Here is an 18,387-nt window from a genome sequence, read left to right on the forward strand (position 1 = left end):
CTGGGATCCAAATGGATATTGATTAGACATCATGATCTGGTTGGCTGGTTTAAAACGCTGTGAACCAACACAACCTATGGATGTGCTGGGGACAGCTCACAAGTGTTGCATAACATTCCAGCGCTAACATAGCATGCCCACAATGCTCAGTAGAACATCACAGAACACAGCAAAACAAAATCTTTGGCCTCCCTCCCACCCGGCCACAAATCCACTTAGGTACACAGACAGTCCTCCAAACCCCAAGGAAGGCCTCTGGGTCTCCAGTGGACTCATGGATTGTCAGACAATGAGACTCTTAACTTCCCCAGTGGACTCTCCAACTCGCAGACCCAGGGCTTTGACGGTCCAACTTCTGATCGACTTGTGGACTTCAATCTTTGCTTTAGACCCTAGGGGTAGCTGATGACAGAACTTGAATTCCAGGCATCGAACTATGGACTTGCCAGCTTGTGTACCTATTAGATCACTGGCCCGCCTCGTGCCTCCTGCTTGCAAGACCTTCCATTCCTGGGACCCACTGTCCTGGGGCGGTCTCACTGATGCAGTAGACCACCAGACGTCAGCTTCGCTGGTCTTCATCTATAGCGCTTGCCAACCTGACGTTCAAATATGTCCTGCATCACATGTCCACATTGCTGAGTGCTTTGAGCGCAGACTGGAGGCCCAGTCTCCAGATATCTTGCATCACCTGTCCACGTCACTGGTCTTTGAATGACAAGTAACACACATCAAAGTTGCTGGTGAACGCAGCAGGCCAGGCAGCATCTGTAGGAAGAGGTGCAGTCGACATTTCAGGCCGAGACCCTTCGTCAGGACTAACTGAAGGAAGAGTGAGTAAGGGATTTGAAAGTTGGAGGGGGAGGGGGAGATCCAAAATGATAGGAGAAGACAGGAGTGGGAGGGATAGAGCCAAGAGCTGGACAGGTGATAGGCAAAAGGGGATATGAGAGGATCATGGGACAGGAGGTCCGGGAAGAAAGACAAGGGGGGGGATACCCAGAGGATGGGCAAGACATATATTCAGAGGGACAGAGGGAGAAAAAGGAGAGTGAGAGAAAGAATGTGTGCATAAAAATAAGTAACAGATGGGGTATGAGGGGGAGGTGGGGCCTTAGCGGAAGTTAGAGAAGTCGATGTTCATGCCATCAGGTTGGAGGCTACCCAGACGGAATATAAGGTGTTGTTCCTCCAACCTGAGTGTGGCTTCATCTTTACAGTAGAGGAGGCTGTGGATAGACATGTCAGAATGGGGATGGGATGTGGAATTAAAATGTGTGGCCACTGGGAGATCCTGCTTTCTCTGGCAGACAGAGCATAGATGTTCAGCAAAGCGGTCTCCCAGTCTGTGTCGGGTCTCGCCAATATATAAAAGGCCACATCGGGAGCACCGGACGCAGTACATCACCCCAGTCGACTCACAGGTGAAGTGTTGCCTCACCTGGAAGGACTGTTTGGGGCCCTGAATGGTGGTAAGGGAGGAAGTGTAAGGGCATGTGTAGCACTTGTTCCGCTTACAAGGATAAGTGCCAGGAGGGAGATCAGTGGGGAGGGATGGGGGGGACGAATGGACAAGGGAGTTGCGTAGGGAGCGATCCCTGCGGAATGCAGAGGGGGGGGGGGGGAGGGAAAGATGTGCTTAGTGGTGGGATCCCGCTGGAGGTGGCGGAAGTTACGAAGAATAATATGTTGGACCCGGAGGCTGGTGGGGTGGTAGGTGAGGACCAGGGGAACCCTATTCCTAGTGGGGTGGTGGGAGGATGGAGTGAGAGCAGATGTACGTGAAATGGGGGAGATGCGAGTTGATAGTGGAGGAAGGGAAGCCCCTTTCTTTAAAAAAGGAAGACATCTCCCTCGTCCTAGAATGAAAAGCCTCATCCTGAGAGCAGATGCGGCAGAGACGGAGGAATTGCGAGAAGGGGATGGCGTTCTTGCAAGAGACGGGGTGAGAAGAGGAATAGTCCAGATAGCTGTGAGAGTCAGTAGGCTTATAGTAGACATCAGTGGATAAGCTGTCTCCAGAGACAGAGACAGAAAGATCTAGAAAGGGAGGGAGGTGTCGGAAATGGACCAGGTAAACTTGAGGGCAGGGTGAAAGTTAGAGGCAAAGTTAATAAAGTCAACGAGTTCTGCATGCGTGCAGGAAGCAGCGCCAATGCAGTCGTCGATGTAGCGAAGGAAAAGTGGGGGACAGATACCAGAATAGGCACGGAACATAGATTGTTCCACAAACCCAACAAAAAGGCAGGCATAGCTAGGACCCATACGGGTGCCCATAGCTACACCTTTAGTTTGGAGGAAGTGGGAGGAGCCAAAGGAGAAATTATTAAGAGTAAGGACTAATTCCGCTGGACGGAGCAGAGTGGTGGTAGAGGGGAACTGATTAGGTCTGGAATCCAAAAAGAAGCGTAGAGCTTTGAGACCTTCCTGATGGGAGATGGAAGTATATAAGGACTGGACATCCATGGTGAAAATAAAGCGGTGGGGGCCAGGGAACTTAAAGTCATTGAAAAGTTTAAGAGCGTGAGAAGTGTCACGAACATAGGTCGGAAGGGATTGAACAATGGGTGATAAAACCGTGTCGAGGTATGCAGAAACGAGTTCGGTGGGGCAGGAGCAAGCTGAGACAATAGGTCGGCCAGGACAGGCAGGTTTGTGGATCTTGGGTAGGAGGTAGAAACGGGAAGTGCGGGGTGTGGGAACTAAAAAGTTGGTAGCAGTGGATGGGAGATCCCCTGAGCGGATAAAGTCGGTGATGGTGTGGGAGACAATGGCCTGGTGCTCCTTAGTGGGGTCACGATCGAGGGGTAAATAAGAGGAGGTATCCGCGAGTTGTCGCTGTGCCTCGGCAAGGTAGAGGTCAGTACGCCAGACTACAACAGCACCCCCCTTATCGGCGGGTTTAATAATAAGGTTAGGATTAGTGCGGAGGGAGTGGAGAGCAGAGCGTTCCAAAGGAGTAAGGTTGGAATGGGGACAAGGTGTGGTGAAGTCGAGATGGTTGACGTCCCGTCGGCAAATAGCGATAAAGAGATCCAGAGCAGGCAGAAGACCAGAGCGGGGTGTCCATGAAGAAGAGGAGGGTTGAAGACGGGAGAAGGGGTCATCGGTGGGGGTGGAAGAGCCCTTGCCGAAGAAGTAAGCTCGGAGACGGAGACGGCGGAAGAAAAGTTCCGCATCATGGCAAACACGGAACTCGCTGAGGTGTGGGTGAAGGGGGACAAACGTGAGGCCCTTACTGAGAACAGCGCGTTCTGCCTCCGACAGTTGAAGGTCGGAGGGGATGGTAAAGACCCGGCACGGATGAGAGCTGGGATCAGAGGGGGGAGGGGGGAGGCTGGGGGTGTCAATGGAGAAGGGAGGGTTGGGGTGAGAGGAAGATAGAGCCTCTGAGGACCCAGGAGCTGACGATGGGATCTGAGGGAGACGGGATTGCAGAGTATTGGTGGGGGAAGGGGAGACGGGAGTCACAACAGCAGCACATAAAGACCCGGCCTGGAGTTCAAGGCTGGAGTTGCAGTTGGTGGTTGCACAATCACTGTGAAGGTGTCCATGGTCGTTGCTGGAGTCCGGGTTTTGAATATGTCCTGAGGTGTTGGAACCGGCGAGATCAATGGCAGAGGCCGCAATCTGAAGTTCATGCTTGCTAGTTTCATGGCCAGCAGGCTCTGGGGTCTGCAGATGTAGGATCTTGCGATCTTTGCCTAACATGACAAAGTCAAAAAAATGGCGATTGCAGGCGTGAATCTGACGGAGGATGAAATAACGGGTAGGACCATTACAGACAGCGAAGAAAATGTCCCGAAGGTGTGGAAGGGTCTGGGATAGGGACACCAAGTACCTCCTCATGGCAGAGAGAGTCGCCTTCAGAGCTTGACGGGAGAAGCGGCGAGAGGCAGAGTCAATAAAATGTGAGTACCTGGGATCCTCAGAAGGTCCAAATTGAGCTCTCAGGATGAGGCTTTTCATTCTAGGACGAGGGAGATGTCTTCCTTTTTTAAAGAAAGGGGCTTCCCTTCCTCCACTATCAACTCTGCTCTTAAATGCATCTCCCCCATTTCACGTACATCTGCTCTCACTCCATCCTCCCACCACCCCACTAGGAATAGGGTTCCCCTGGTCCTCACCTACCACCCCACCAGCCTCCGGGTCCAACATATTATTCTCCGTAACTTCCGCCACCTCCAACGGGATCCCACCACTAAGCACATCTTTCCCTCCTCCCCCCCTCTACATTCCACAGGGATCGCTCCCTACGCAACTCCCTTATCCATTCGTCCCCCCCATCCTTCCCCACTGATCTCCCTCCTGGCACTCATCCGTGTAAGCGGAACAAGTGCTACACATGCCCTTACACTTCCTCCCTTACCACCATTCAGGGCCCCAAACAGTCCTTCCAGGTGAGGCAACACTTCACCTGTGAGTCGACTGGGGTGATGTACTGCGTCCGGTGCTCCCGATGTGGCCTTTTATATATTGGCGAGACACGACATAGACTGGGAGACCGCTTTGCTGAACATCTGTGCTCTGTCCGCCAGAGAAAGCAGGATCTCCCAGTGGCCACACATTTTAATTCCACATCCCATTCCCATTCTGACATGTCTATCCACAGCCTCCTCTACTGTAAAGATGAAGCCACACTCAGGTTGGAGGAACAACACCTTATATTTCGTCTGGGTAGCCTCCAACCTGATGGCATGAACATCGACTTCTCTAACTTCCGCTAATGCCCCATCTCCCCCTCGTACCCCATCTGTTACTTATTTTTATGCACACATTCTTTCTCTCACTCTCCTTTTTCTCCCTCTGTCCCTCTGAATATACCTCTTGCCCATCCTCTGGGTCCCCCCCACCGTCTTTCTTCCCGGACCTCCTGTCCCATGATCCTCTCGTATCCCTTTTGCCTATCACCTGTCCAGCTCTTGACTCTATCCCTCCCACTCCTGTCTTCTCCTATCATTTTGGATCTCCCCCTCCCCCTCCAACTTTCAAATCCCTTACTCACTCTTCCTTCAGTTAGTCCTGACGAAGGGTCTCGGCCTGAAACGTTGACTGCACCTCTTCCTACAGATGCTGCCTGGCCTGCTGCGTTCACCAGCAACTTTGATGTGTGTTGCTTGAATTTCCAGCATCTGCAGAATTCCTGTTGTTTGCGTTTGAATGAGAAGTGGTGGTTTAGAGTCTGACCTGACCTCTAACTTCACCACATCCTGAAACCCTAATCTGACCTCTAATACACCCACATCCCTGTCCCTAAACCCTAACCTGGAAATAAAAACAAAAATGCTGGAAACACTTAGCAGATGAGGCAGTATCCATTTGAAGGATATATAGAATTAACACAAGGTGGAAAATATTTTTTCACTCTTCAATCTGAAACGTTAACTTATTTTTCATTGCACAGAGCCTGAGTGTTTCTAACATTTTCTGTCTTTGAACGGGTCAAGCCCTTATCCTGAGACAGTGCCCTCATTCTTGATTCCTCCAGGGGCAGCATCTTTGCAGTGGTTATTCCACTTGGGGCTTTATATGTTACAATAAGGTGATTATTCTCAACCCAGACTAAAATGAGCACATTCTGTTCCATTTTCTCTCTCAAGTCAACCCACACATTCCAGGAATTTATCTATTGAATCTTCACGTACTAATTATAAAGAAAGTACATTGTTAAATGAAGAGACCAAAATAGTGTGTGCACTACTTCTAGTTTGGTCTCAGCAAAATGGTGTAGGGTAGCAAGATTTTCTATACTTGCTTTGGAATAAAAGCAATGCTACAATGAAGACATAATGAAAACTGGCTTGTGTAGTTTGGGGAAGAGCTGTGGTGTTTGTCATGGGCACCATCTCCACAAACTCCTCGGGGACGGTCAAAGATGCATCAACACCACGAATGAATATTCGCAATTGAACTACATCAGTCATATCGGTGCTCTCATCAATTACAATAGAGAAGGCAATAAATGACTTCACTTTGTCTTTTAGTTGACTGTTCAAATCTCCTGCAAGGTCCTCGATTCTCTCTGCCAAAGTATTTCTTGACAAGCTGATATTACCAAAAGCTTGTCTCTTCTCAGGGCACACCAGCTGAGCCGCCGTCAGCATGCATGCTTTGATGAACTCCCCCTCCGAGTATTGCTTCAACGCAGCAGCTATTTTGTTGGCAATAATATAGCTGGCCTTGACAGCTTCATCATGAGTCACTCGACTTTTGGTGGACACTCATTGTTGTTTTCTCAGAGCTGCTTCAAGCTCGTTTACATTTTGCGTTCCGAGTCGTCTTGCGTACTTGTCATATTTTTCTCTGTGTGACGTCTCATAGTGTCGTTTGATATTGTACTCTTTTGCCACAGCTACTTGTTGCGAGCATATCAGACACACAGGTTTGCCGTTGACCTCAGAAGAAAAATACGATCTTTCCAATTGTCGTTGAATCTTCGACCTTTGGTGTCAACTTTTCTTTTCTTGGAAAGCATTTTGAACCACAGCAGCAAACAGTCTTGGCCTTGCTACAGGTGTTAATTACCTAAGTACTCTGTGTATTTATACTGTGTCTGACGACATAAGTGGAACCCTAGTGGTCTTCAGTGAAGGGTGGTAGGTGCTTATGCACAGCGGGTGGTTAACTGCCGCCTATTGTTTTCTAAGTACACACAACAAGCTGCTGGCGCAACAGGCGGCACAGACAGCGGTGGGAGAGAGAGCGGCTGCCGTACAGATACATAATAAATGGTCGTGAATATGCTTCTTTTTCCCCCAAATCATCCCGCGGGTCGGATTGGACCCCTTCGCGGGCCGGTAGTTTGACACCCCTGAACTAGACCATCATCCTTCCTCCCATTCTGAAGTGTCTCATTAGTATTCTGTGATTCCTTTCTATGGAACTGAAAAAAGGAATGGATCGGCTAGTTTTCAATTGTTTCTATGGAAAGTTATTTAATAAATAATTTTTTAAAATCCATTTCCTATTGTGTAATTGGGACTTTGTTTTGAGGTTCATTGTTGAATAATATGAAACCCTTATATTGGAATTAGATCACACCTATTTTTAATGAACTAAGTTTGTGCTAAGGTTGATACTTAACCCTAAATCTAAAGTCACTAAAAGATTCAAAATAGGTACATTCTCACTCTGGTATGGTTTGTATGCTGTGAGACATTAAAACTCACTTATGTGCCTTACAGAGGCTTGGTAACAATGCAAATTTCCATGCTCACCCATGCAAAACAGATCAACACTAAGATTTAGTTGCCGTAGAAATGAAGGAATCCGGAGGGCAGGGAAATGAGCAGAAAGGTGAGATGGGCAGGAGGTGGGAAATAGTGCTTCTATGTTCTCAATCAACCTGACTGGGTGAAGGGAGTGGGTTGGCCAGGTGTTGAATGCCTTATTATGGCTTGGTGGGCTGGGGAATGAGATAGATCTTTCGCCATATGTAATTGATCATGATTAGTTAACACTTCCAATTTCAAGATGAGGAATCATAAAAAGGAAAGATGATACCCTTTACATATTAATATCTGTATGATATACCCCTTTTTGAATTGTGTGCTAATTACATCAACCTTTTGTTGCAATTATTGCCAGTAACCACTTGCAATGTGCTGCATATTTCACACTTTTGAGAAAATGCATAGGTGTTTCAAGGAGTTGTGCCAGAAAATCTTCAAATAAAGTATACAGAAACACTGCAAAGCTTGTACAAATATTTTGTTGCCATTAATGCTTTTTTAAAAAAAAGTGAATGGATTTTTTTCCTAACTTTATTTCTAGTTGAACTTAACATCATTATGGATCAACAGATGACTCCAACCATCTTACTGAGTGTGATGGATAATATACAAGTATCTGAATTGGAAGACTCAGTCCTACAGAGCTTAATAACCCCAAGCCCGCGAAGTGAAATGGTCGCCCACGAGTTCCAAGAGCTTACACTGCAGACAAATCCACGCCTACCTCCTTTGAATGAACGGAAGAATGGTGAGTACTGCACTGAACTAGCTGGCCACATTTATCTTTACTTTCGGGACTGGAATTGGTTTATTATTGTCACATGTACTGAGATACTTTGAGAAGCTCGTCTTGCATGCTGTTCATACAGATCAAATCATTATATGGTGCATTGGGGTAGAACAAGGTAAAACAGTAACAATGCTTAATGAAGTGTAACAGCTACAGAGAAAGTACAGTGCAGGTAAACAAAGTACAAGTTCACAACAAGGTAGTTTGTGAGCCCATCTTGTCATATTAGGGCACCATTTAATAGTCTTACAAAGACAGCAGGACAGAAGCTGTCTTTGAGCCTGGTGGTTTGTGCTTTTGTGTACTCAGCACGATAGGGGGGGGGAGGGGGGAAGAGAGTGTCCAGGGTGGATGGGGTCTTTGATTATGCTGGCTGTTTTACCGAGGCAGATAAGGTTCATAGAGGGGAGGCTGTTTCTTGTGATGTGCTGAGTGGCGTCCGCAACACTCTACAGTTTCTTGAGGTCACTTTCAGAGCAGTTTCTGTAACAAAACAAACTTATGCATCCAGATAGGATGCTTTCTATGGTGCATCAGTAAAAGTCGTTAGTGGTTGTCAGGACATGCCAAATTTCTTTAGCACCCTGAGGAAGTAGAGGTTAGGTGAGCTTTCTTGAACATGGCATCGACATGGTCGGACCAGCATAGGCGACTGGTGTTCACTCCTAGTAACAGGGGTAGCTGACGGTGATTCTTTCAAAACTGAAAGAGTTCTTACGGAGATTTGTTGTCAGTAGAATATTTAAAAATAAATGTTATATTGCAATTAGTTACTCAGTAGGTTGAAACGCGTCAGTTGTGTTCTTGGCTACATTTGATTGGAACAACGAGTTGAAATGTTGGCCAAATTCTCTTCTGTCTTATATTGTAGCACTCAGCCCTCAACTTCTGCAATTACTCTGAAAATAACTGTAGTGCAAATGCCCATGTAAATTTCTTGTATTATTTGCAGCTAAACTCCGCATACTCCTACAGTTTATATGCAGGCATGGGACATATTTGATCCACTCCTTCAGACTTCTGCTTCTGTTTGGCCATTGTTTTATGTAATCTTCTTCTTTAAAAGTTTGGTTGAAGTGAATTCAGAGTCATAGAATCCAGAAGTGGGCACTTCAGCCTACCACCTTCATCCAATCTGTTTACTCATCTATACTAATCTAATTTGCCTGGATCCAGATCTTTGTTTGCCTGGCCATTCAAGTGCTTGTTTAAATGTCTGTAAAATTGTAATGAGTATGTCTGACTTTACCATTTCCTCTGGCAGTAAGTTACCAAGAGCGGTCGATATCTGATTTGGCACTGACCAGATGGGCCGAATGGCCTGTTTCTGTGCTGTAGTGTTCTGTGACTCTTCCATATTTCCGTGATTGAAATCGAATAATTTCAAGAGCTGATCCATGCACTAAACTCACCTAACTTACCTGTGAGGCTCATTGCATTAAAGTACATGTTCAGCCTGCGAACCTTCCCGTGTTCCCAACCTGCCTTCATCTTCGCTGTCTTTTAGACTTGCTTAATTTGCCCTCTATATTTTCCCCACCTGAAATCTGGAAATAATAACTTGATTACTGATAGCAATTACTTCTGCAAAGTCAATAATTTAGTTGTAAAGTCTGGGGCTATATGCAAAACAATGCAAAGATTGCGTGACTTAATTAACATAGCAGTATAACATTGAAATATTTTGATCACAAGATAGAAGTATTACTGTCCATGAGAAGTCTTACTTTTGGTTTAATTGGGTTGTAAATGTAAAATTCAAAACTACCTTAATTGTGCTATGACTGACTATACAGTAAAGAACCCAAACCCCAATTTATGCCTGATTTTGAAATCACAAATAAAGGCATGAGAAACTTAATGCATTGACTTAGCCAGGATATAAATGCTTCCTAATACAGGTGTCCCCCGCTTTTCAAACATTTGCTTTACGAAACCTCACTGTAACGAATAAAAATTAGCGCGCGATAAAAGGCAGTGCGCTCCCCGAGCAGCCGCTCCTCCCCCGGATTCGGAATGGCATTCTCGCTGGCATTGCTTAAACACATGCCTGTGAGTAGCCGTTTGCAAGATGAGTTCTATGGTATCGGAAAAGCCTGAAAGAGCTCGTAAGGGTGTTACACTTAGCGTAAAACTAGACATAATTAAGCGTTTCGATTGTGGTGAACGAAGTAAGGACAAAGTGAGTTTGGCTTGTGGAAGCTGACGAACATGATGTTGAAGAGGTTTTTGCATCCCATGACCAAGATCTAATAGATGAAGAGCTGATGCAATTGGTAGAGGGAAGGATAACAATCGAATCCGAATGAGTAATGATAAAGTACGACTTTAATTTTGAAAGGGTACGTAGGTTTAGGGGATATTTGCATGATGGTTTGAGTCCTTATAAAGAACTGTGTGATAGAAAAATGCGCGAGGCTCAGCAGTCAAGCAAGCCTTCCACAGCAGACGACAAACCTCGACCTTCGACATCGAGTTGGGCAGTCATAGGAGAAGATGAGCTACCTGCCCTAATGGAAACAGACGATGACGAGATGACACCCCAGTGTCCCACCACCCCAACCCCCAGGCCACGGACAGATACCAATTCACGGAGAACGCAGCAGTAGCTGGGAGACACACAGCACATCTTTAAGAAAAAAGCCGAAATAAACATGCTAATTAATTAGGTGCCGCCCGACGCGTAATTGTCGGCCCAGATCAGAGACGACGCAATCGGAAATCAGCACTGATCTGGGCCGACAATTACGTGCTGGGCGGCACCTAATTAATTAGCATGTTTATTTCGGCTTTTTTCTTAAAGGTGTGCTGTGTGCCTCCTGGCTGCTGCTGTAGCCCTGCATGCTTTGCAGATCGGTATCGGTTGGTGGCCTGGAGGGTGGGGGCCACTGCACCACCCCACCTGCGACGACTCAGCCTAACACACCATCATCAGTGTGCTCGGTGCTGTCTTCCTGATTCCAGTAAGTGATACTACACTGTACATACATTATTTCTACTTTATATAGGCTGTGTATTTATCATATCATTCCTGTTTTTACTATATGTTACTGTTATTTTAGGTTTTATTTGTTATTTGGCATGATTTGGTAGGTTATTTTTGGGTCTGTGAACGCTCACAAAATTTTCCCATATAAGTAAATGGTAATTGCTTCTTCGCTTTACGACATTTTGGCTTATGAACCGTTTCATAGGAATGCCCTACCTTCGGATGGCGGGGAAAACCTGTACCTCTATATGTGGGTGTAACTGCTTTGTACAGAAGCCTTGAAATTTAGAAAATGTGCCTTAATATTTGACTCCATCCTGACTGGCTGTTTCGATGGTGGTTGCAAATTGTCCAATAACAGTATAAACCAGAATATCAAATCAGAATTTCGGCAACAGTCAGAAGAAAATGATAAGCAACCCTCCTATAATTGGTACATGATCCCTTTAAATATTGCTAGCAAGTAACACCTTCCTTTTGGTGGACATTGGCAATGTGTTTAAGATATTGACAATTAGCCAGAGTTCTGGATAATTGATTCAGTAACATGAGTCAAATCCCACAGTGGAAGTGAGGGAATGTAATTTCAAGTAATTAAATCTGGGATTAAATCTTATTTTAGTGATGGTTGCCAGGAAGCAGCCATATAGCCATGTAAATTCATGTGATTCACTATTCCTAACCCACCCTCATCTTTAGGGAGTGCCTTGGGGTGAAGGGTGATTGGCTTCCACAATAGGTCAGAGGATTGTCCGCCAGCTGATGAGGCCAATTTTCAACTTTTGATTCAGCAATCAGTAGGGCAGAAAATGCTGGTAGTTTAAGCAAGTGTGGGTGTTTTGAGGCAGTCTGTTCCTTCTGCCATTTTGTTCTGTAATTTTTGTCTGCTTCTGACACAAGTTCAGAAGTACACCTAATTATAACTCAATTCCCTAGCTCCCATGGTGAGATTTGAATTTATGTTGCGGTCATTGGTTCTCAATGCCATGCTGAATGGTCAAGGTTTCTCACAAGTTGAGGGGGATATTGCAATTGTTCTTGAAAAGTTTTGAGAGTGTCCTTGTGACTTTTCCTCTGTCCACGTGAAGTTTGAATGGCAGAGTCCAGAATTGAGTATCTATTTCAGGAATCTGGTGTTGGGCAAAGAGACAACATGCATGGCAGCTGAAATGGGTTGAGTGTAATAAAGCCTGAAGATGGTCTGGGTGAGAACACTGATGTTGGTTTAGGGGATTTTTCATGGGCAGCGTTTGTTATCTTCCAGTGCTTTGAAGTGCTTGCTGTAGATGGTCAGTTGTTTCTAAGACATAGAGCATGCAAAAATAAACTACTGCCTGTTTGATCATGTTATTCACATTTTTATGGTTTTGATTTCCAAACATACTCTTTCTCAGAAGGCCAACTGTATTACAAAAGCAGTATTGTAAATTGCATATTTGATATTTACTCTTACTAAGAAGTAGCTCCCAAAATATGGGAAGTGGTTCTCGTTTTCCAGTATCTCATCATGGGGCTTTCTTTGGTGATATAATACAGCAGAGATAGTTTGGTAATGCACTTTTGTTTGTGGCTGTTAAAGGTTAGACTCAAGTCGGAACCTGTGCACATGCAGGCATGTTCTCTGTACTGCAGCTCGCTGACTGTGGTTGCAATGACATAAGTTAACAATTTCACATTTGTCCTACAAATTATTTCCACTCTAGACAGAAGCCTGTTGAAAGCAAATTATAGTATTGAAGTGTGGAAAAAAAGCAGAGCAGACATAGAAGTAATAGTGCAGTTTTGTTTGATTTCATTCTGCACTGATATTGGGTATGTAATGAACCTTTTGATACTATAGTGGATCCTGCTTGAATGCAATCATGAAGGATACATGAGATGGAGGTAATATTTGCAGGGAGTCAAATTTAAGAAAGGTCCTCCACAGTCCCACTAACTGAGTAAAGGGGCTTTTGAGGGGTCAAGGAACATTCTGTATAAAGGTTGATTCTACTGTCTGCATATCTTTTGAAGCTTTCCATTATGCCTCGAGTTTGATGGAATCCACACTATAATTTGAGAAGTTTTTTGGCCACTGGGAAGAAGGAAGATTTCAGTGCCTAGGTTGGAAAAGACACAATTTCCTGGCATGATATGATTGGCAAGGATGGAGTAGGGAAAACCTAAGTAACTGAGTTCTCCTGAGAAAATAAATGGAACACAGCCTTATTTTCCTAAACGAGGAATTCTGCAGATGCTGGAAATTCAAGCAACACGCATCAAAGTTGCTGATGAACGCAGCAGGCCAGGCAGCATCTCTAGGAAGAGGTACAGTCGACGTTTCAGGCCGAGACGCTTCGTCAGGAATTTTCCTAAATTCAAACATGAGACCTCCTGTCCAGGTGGTGGTATCTGTTAGCTTGTGTCATCATCTCATTAACTATTCACAAGGTTGTCTGCATTATCTGTGCCGTACCAAGTACAACTAGCTGTTGGAAGAACTGGACAAACTACTATCTAATAAAATAGCCCTCACAGCCAACCTGAGAGCTTCCAACCAACAGGAGCCGGAGTCTAGAGATTTGCCTGCCGCAATCGCTATCATAATTGACATCCAAGAAGAGACTTATGACTTCTGTACCAGAAAGCACCAAAACTGGTATGATTAGAATGATGAGGAGCTCCAAAAGCTAAATAACTGCAAATATGAGGTGTCTCTAAGCCAGAAAATAAACAGCTTTACAGGCACCTGAAAACTGAAGTCCAATAGAGAAACTGAGTTTGGGGTGGTGAGTGAAAAGAACACAATAAGGTCAGCTTCTTGCAAACCTGAATTCTTAAGCTTTTTGAAGCCATCTATGACCTAAACATGCTGAGACCCACCCCAATGATAGTAAAGAAGAAAGGTGAAATTATCAAGGGCAAAGACTCGATTAGTGCGCACAAAAAACAGCACCTCAGATGATACCTTAACAATGACTTTGTCCAGAATCTGAGTGTCCCTAACTGCATCCCATAGTGAACAATTCTGCCCAGTTTTGCTACAAGCTGTGTTTGACTTATCAAAACATTTATTAGCCAACTGAAAAACAGTGCCATGGGAACAAATATCTGTCTGCTAAAGTTCTAAAACTTGGCAGAAAGGAACTCCAGTTACAAGTTCACAATGTCATCTCTCACATCTGGGAAGAGGATGACATTCTAGGAACATCAAATGTAAATGCAGTAACAAGAGTCTCCCTGTGGACTATGACAAATGAAGTCATTGTTTGGCATGGCTTATCGGTCACTCTTGACTTTTAGCTGTCTCTTCAGTCCAGGCAGTTTAGGACACACTATAAGTGCTGACATAGCCAGCCATATCCATGTTCCATGAAAAATAAATAAATAATGTCCAAATGGTTACACTGGCATTGCTTATTGGTTGTTGTATGATCTGCAAGTCTGCATACTTGGAAATTGTCACCGACTGCATTAATGAGTTGATGGCCATTCATCAAAACTGTAAAGTTCTAATTAACTCATCTTTTTACCTGAAATTGCTAAATTCATTGGGACAAGTTCTGGGTGAAGTAATATGCCATTAGAAGATGGTTTGTTGTTTCTTAAATTTACAATGGATTTCACTGGAACTGTCTGAAAGGCCAAATGTGGACAGTTCAAAGTGAGAGTGCAATGGGCAATTAAAATGGCAGACATGAGAAACTTGTGACACCCTTGCAAGTTGAATGTTAATGCAGAGTTTTGCACACTGGTTTTGGGTTCCCCAGTGTGAAAGAAACCACATCATGAGTACTGAATACAGTACTGTATACTAAATTGGAGAAGATACAAGTGAATTGCTGCTTTACCTGGAGGTAGTGTTGGAAGTCAGTGTATGGTATAAAGCAAAAAAGGACAGATATTGCGTCTGCTGCATTTAGGTGGAATAATGCCATGAGAACTGGAATGGATGCTCTGTGGAGAAGGAAGTCTGCAATTCTATTCAAAGCCATGCCAAGCAATGCTGAAAGGAAGGAGGAGGAGCTGTGTCCGGCTGTGACATCACATTTAAAATTGCAAAGGGCAGTCAACTAAATATTGCGGCTGGTAGGGAAAGCAAAGGTGACTATATTTGTTCAGAGTGAGAGCTGAGGTACTGAATGTTGCAGAAGTGCAGTTGAGATCCTAATAACTGTGGTGGAGATGAGGAAAAACAATGCATGTGTCAATGTAAAAGCTGCTGCAGTTGGAAAAAAATATAATGGAGCCTGAGAAACTGAGAAAAGAGAAAGGAACCCTTTATGGAAAGGGGTAGGAGGGGCTCTTGTAGGTAGTTGTGGGAGCCTGCAGGCTTGTGATTGTGATTGGTTAGCAACCAGTCCTCTGAGGTGTAGCTATTTTATGCCAAAAGGTTATCTTGTATTGATCGTTGATGTGTTTTGAAAATATAATAATTACATTCAGAATTCAAGAATTCTGAAGTTCTTGCCAATACTACTTAGTATTGTGTTGTGAAATTGAGGTGGTTTATCATTTTCACTGTTCTGCAGTAAGATTGCATGGATTTATACAGATAAGTTGGATTCTTATGGTGAAGATGTATATTGCCTTTTCTTTCTAGACAGTAGTCTGCTGAATAGGTCATTTGTTATAATAAGGAATGATCAATGTCTTTTTATATCTTTACTTTGCATGTGACTGTCATTTATTTTGGTTTGAAAACATGAACTGTTTTGATGTAATTTGCTCCTTCAGATCGACTTCATGGTTACAAGTAACTCTTCTGTCACTTGCTAAATTAAATGTACCTTATTGGATCCTAAATTGGAATTTGTTTTTAAACATGGAAACAAATCTGAATTATGGTTATAATTTTGCCAGATTTCAGTTGTGCTGCATTACTTAATCTGTGGGAAAAGCAACTTGAAAATCAAATTCTAAAAATTAATTGCAATTCCTTTATGGAGGAGAAATGCATCAACTTTAGAGGAAAAAATTTTCCCACAGTTTTCAAGCCCATTGGGATATGATGTAATGTGTTGGTGAAATGTTATTGAAAAATTGACCCATGCATCCCATTTAACCCATTTCTGTTAAAAAAGAAATGATCTAATTCTGAATCCCAAGAGCCATGCTGTAGTTAGTTGTGGAATTGTGTCCTCTTGTGTGGGTTCAGTCTGAAAGTTACATCAAGGCATATACTTCAGGGACATCTGTGACTCAGTTTTGTACAAATATAAATCACAGCACCAAAAGAAGAGACTATTGTTATTCATTGGCTGGCTAATTGACATGCCTGATATGTCTAATAGCTGTTGAGAATGTTTTTTTGTATATTAGAATAGATTACTTTGGACATTGGCAGTCTGTTTATTTGTGGTAAAAGCAAAAACTGGAAATAGATTTACTAAATCCTCTTGAGACACTCTCAAAGGACAAAGGGCAAGGTTGAGAATTCCGTTGTAAAGGACCCCAAATGAGTTTTAAAGGCAATAACTTTTTTTTAGATGACTTGTTCCAGTGGTATTGCTTGATGCTTGATACTTAATTGCTTTCCCAAGAAAATAAATGGCTTTCTTTTGCCCATGGTAATCCAAGTTGAATAAAGCAAGTTTCCCCAAGTGACCCAATTCTGATATACCTTTTCTGTTAGCAATAACTATACTTATTAGATCCCTTTACATAATAACCCTAATTCTTCAAGGCTGCACCATTGCAAAAAATATTGTGGGAGAGTAAAATGAAGCATCCATTTCATTCAATCCAGTTAATGGTAAACTAGTTTGACTTATGTAGCATTAAACTGCAAGCAACATTCAGCCAATGAAAATGTGTAAATAGAAAAATTATCAATAATTATGTCAAATTCAAACATTTATTGAAATTCAATCACTAAAGCAGCAGGACAAGCATGAAGTGTGCTTGTAATACCTCAACAAGCTGTGGCTGATTTATTTCTTTAAAGGATTTTGTGTTAATTTGCAGTTATCTGTTGCATTTAAAGTTCAACTAAGGGGTATCCAAAATCTGATTGGCTTGATGCATCATGAAAGTTGTTTTGGAGTTTTGTTACAAGTAGCTAGTTGTGATGTCCGAGGAAATTTTTGAAATTTAAGAAGTTTAAATTCAAAAATCTACCACCATTGCATAAAAAGGCAGATCTCTCTTGCCCTTTTGAGCCAAATAAGGGCTTGCTTATTCCACAGAGAATATAAAGTTTATTAGAAGTAAATGTGTTAATTTTTGATCCAGATTTGCTCACGGTTGTATTAAAAAAAAAGTTTCAAATAAACCAGAATATCATTAGTCAAGGACCTGGTACAGACAAAGGGTTGACACATCATAATTTTAAGAAAAATGTTTTTTTGTGCCCTACCATTATGGTCTCATATTTCCAAACAGCTCACTGCTAAATATTTTTTCACTGTACGACTAGTCATTTGGGAACATTTATCGCAACTCAAGGCTCAGTACTTGACGTTTGCTCCTTTGTGCTTCTTACTTCAATTCAGAGCTACAACAGATAAAGTAGACAAAACCAACAGCAATCAAAAATGTGAAGCCATCAGCGAAGGCTGGTATTTTAAGTTCACTCAACACAGAATGTGATTTACAAATAACTGTCTGAGCATCACAGAGTTTGAAAAACAACTCCTTTTAATAAAAAAAACCCAGAAATTCTGCAGATGTTGGAAGTCCAAGTAACACACACAAAATGCTGGAGGAACTCAGCAGGCCAGGCAGCATCTGTTGAAAAGAGTGTAGTTGAATATTGGGCCAAGACCTTGATTGTTTACTCTTTTCCATTGATGCTGCCTGGCCTGCTGAGTTCCTCCAGTATTTTGTGTGTGTTCCTTTGAATAAACTATAATTTGGCTCCCAAACATTGCAATGATTTTAAGAAAGGCTTACCTTTACAGATTTTTTTTTCTGATCTATCACTCTTATAAACTTATAAATGCAAGTTCCAGGGGATACATGTAAAGGAGATAAGAATGACTCACTCATTTATGGAATTAAACATTCTTTTTCAAATATTGACATTTTGATTGCAGTGTACATGAAGGAATTAAATGAAGGAATTTTCTTAAAATAAAGGATTTTGTAAGCTTGCAGCATAACAAATCAGATTTATTATCACAACAACACACATCAAAGTTGCTGGTGAACGCAGCAGGCCAGGCAGCATCTCTAGGAAGAGGTACAGTCGACGTTTCAGGCCGAGACCCTTCATCAGGGTCTGGGTCCTGACGAAGGGTCTTGGCCTGAAACGTCGACTGTACCTCTTCCTAGAGATGCTGCCTGGCCTGCTGCGTTCACCAGCAACTTTGATGTGTGTTGCTTGAAACTCCAGCATCTGCAGAATTCCTGTTGTTTTTATTATCACAAAATGTGTTTTGTGGCAGCTGTACAGT

The 18,387-nt window shown here is 43.2% G+C and overlaps 1 protein-coding gene across 5 annotated transcripts in view; it reads left to right on the plus strand.

The window, feature by feature from the left end:
• mrtfba (myocardin related transcription factor Ba) overlaps nt 1–18,387 on the plus strand; it is a 257,395-nt gene that overhangs the window by 105,937 nt on the left and 133,071 nt on the right. For all 5 annotated transcript variants that reach the window (XM_072268853.1, XM_072268858.1, XM_072268856.1 and 2 more), the window contains one exon: nt 7,774–7,980. In XM_072268853.1, coding sequence (XP_072124954.1) covers nt 7,791–7,980 — 190 coding nt within the window. In that variant the 5' untranslated portion in view covers nt 7,774–7,790. The remainder of the gene's footprint in view (nt 1–7,773; nt 7,981–18,387) is intronic.

Source organism: Mobula birostris, chromosome 9 (genome assembly GCF_030028105.1).
Source record: "Mobula birostris isolate sMobBir1 chromosome 9, sMobBir1.hap1, whole genome shotgun sequence".
NCBI classification, from domain to species: Eukaryota; Metazoa; Chordata; class Chondrichthyes; order Myliobatiformes; family Myliobatidae; genus Mobula; species Mobula birostris.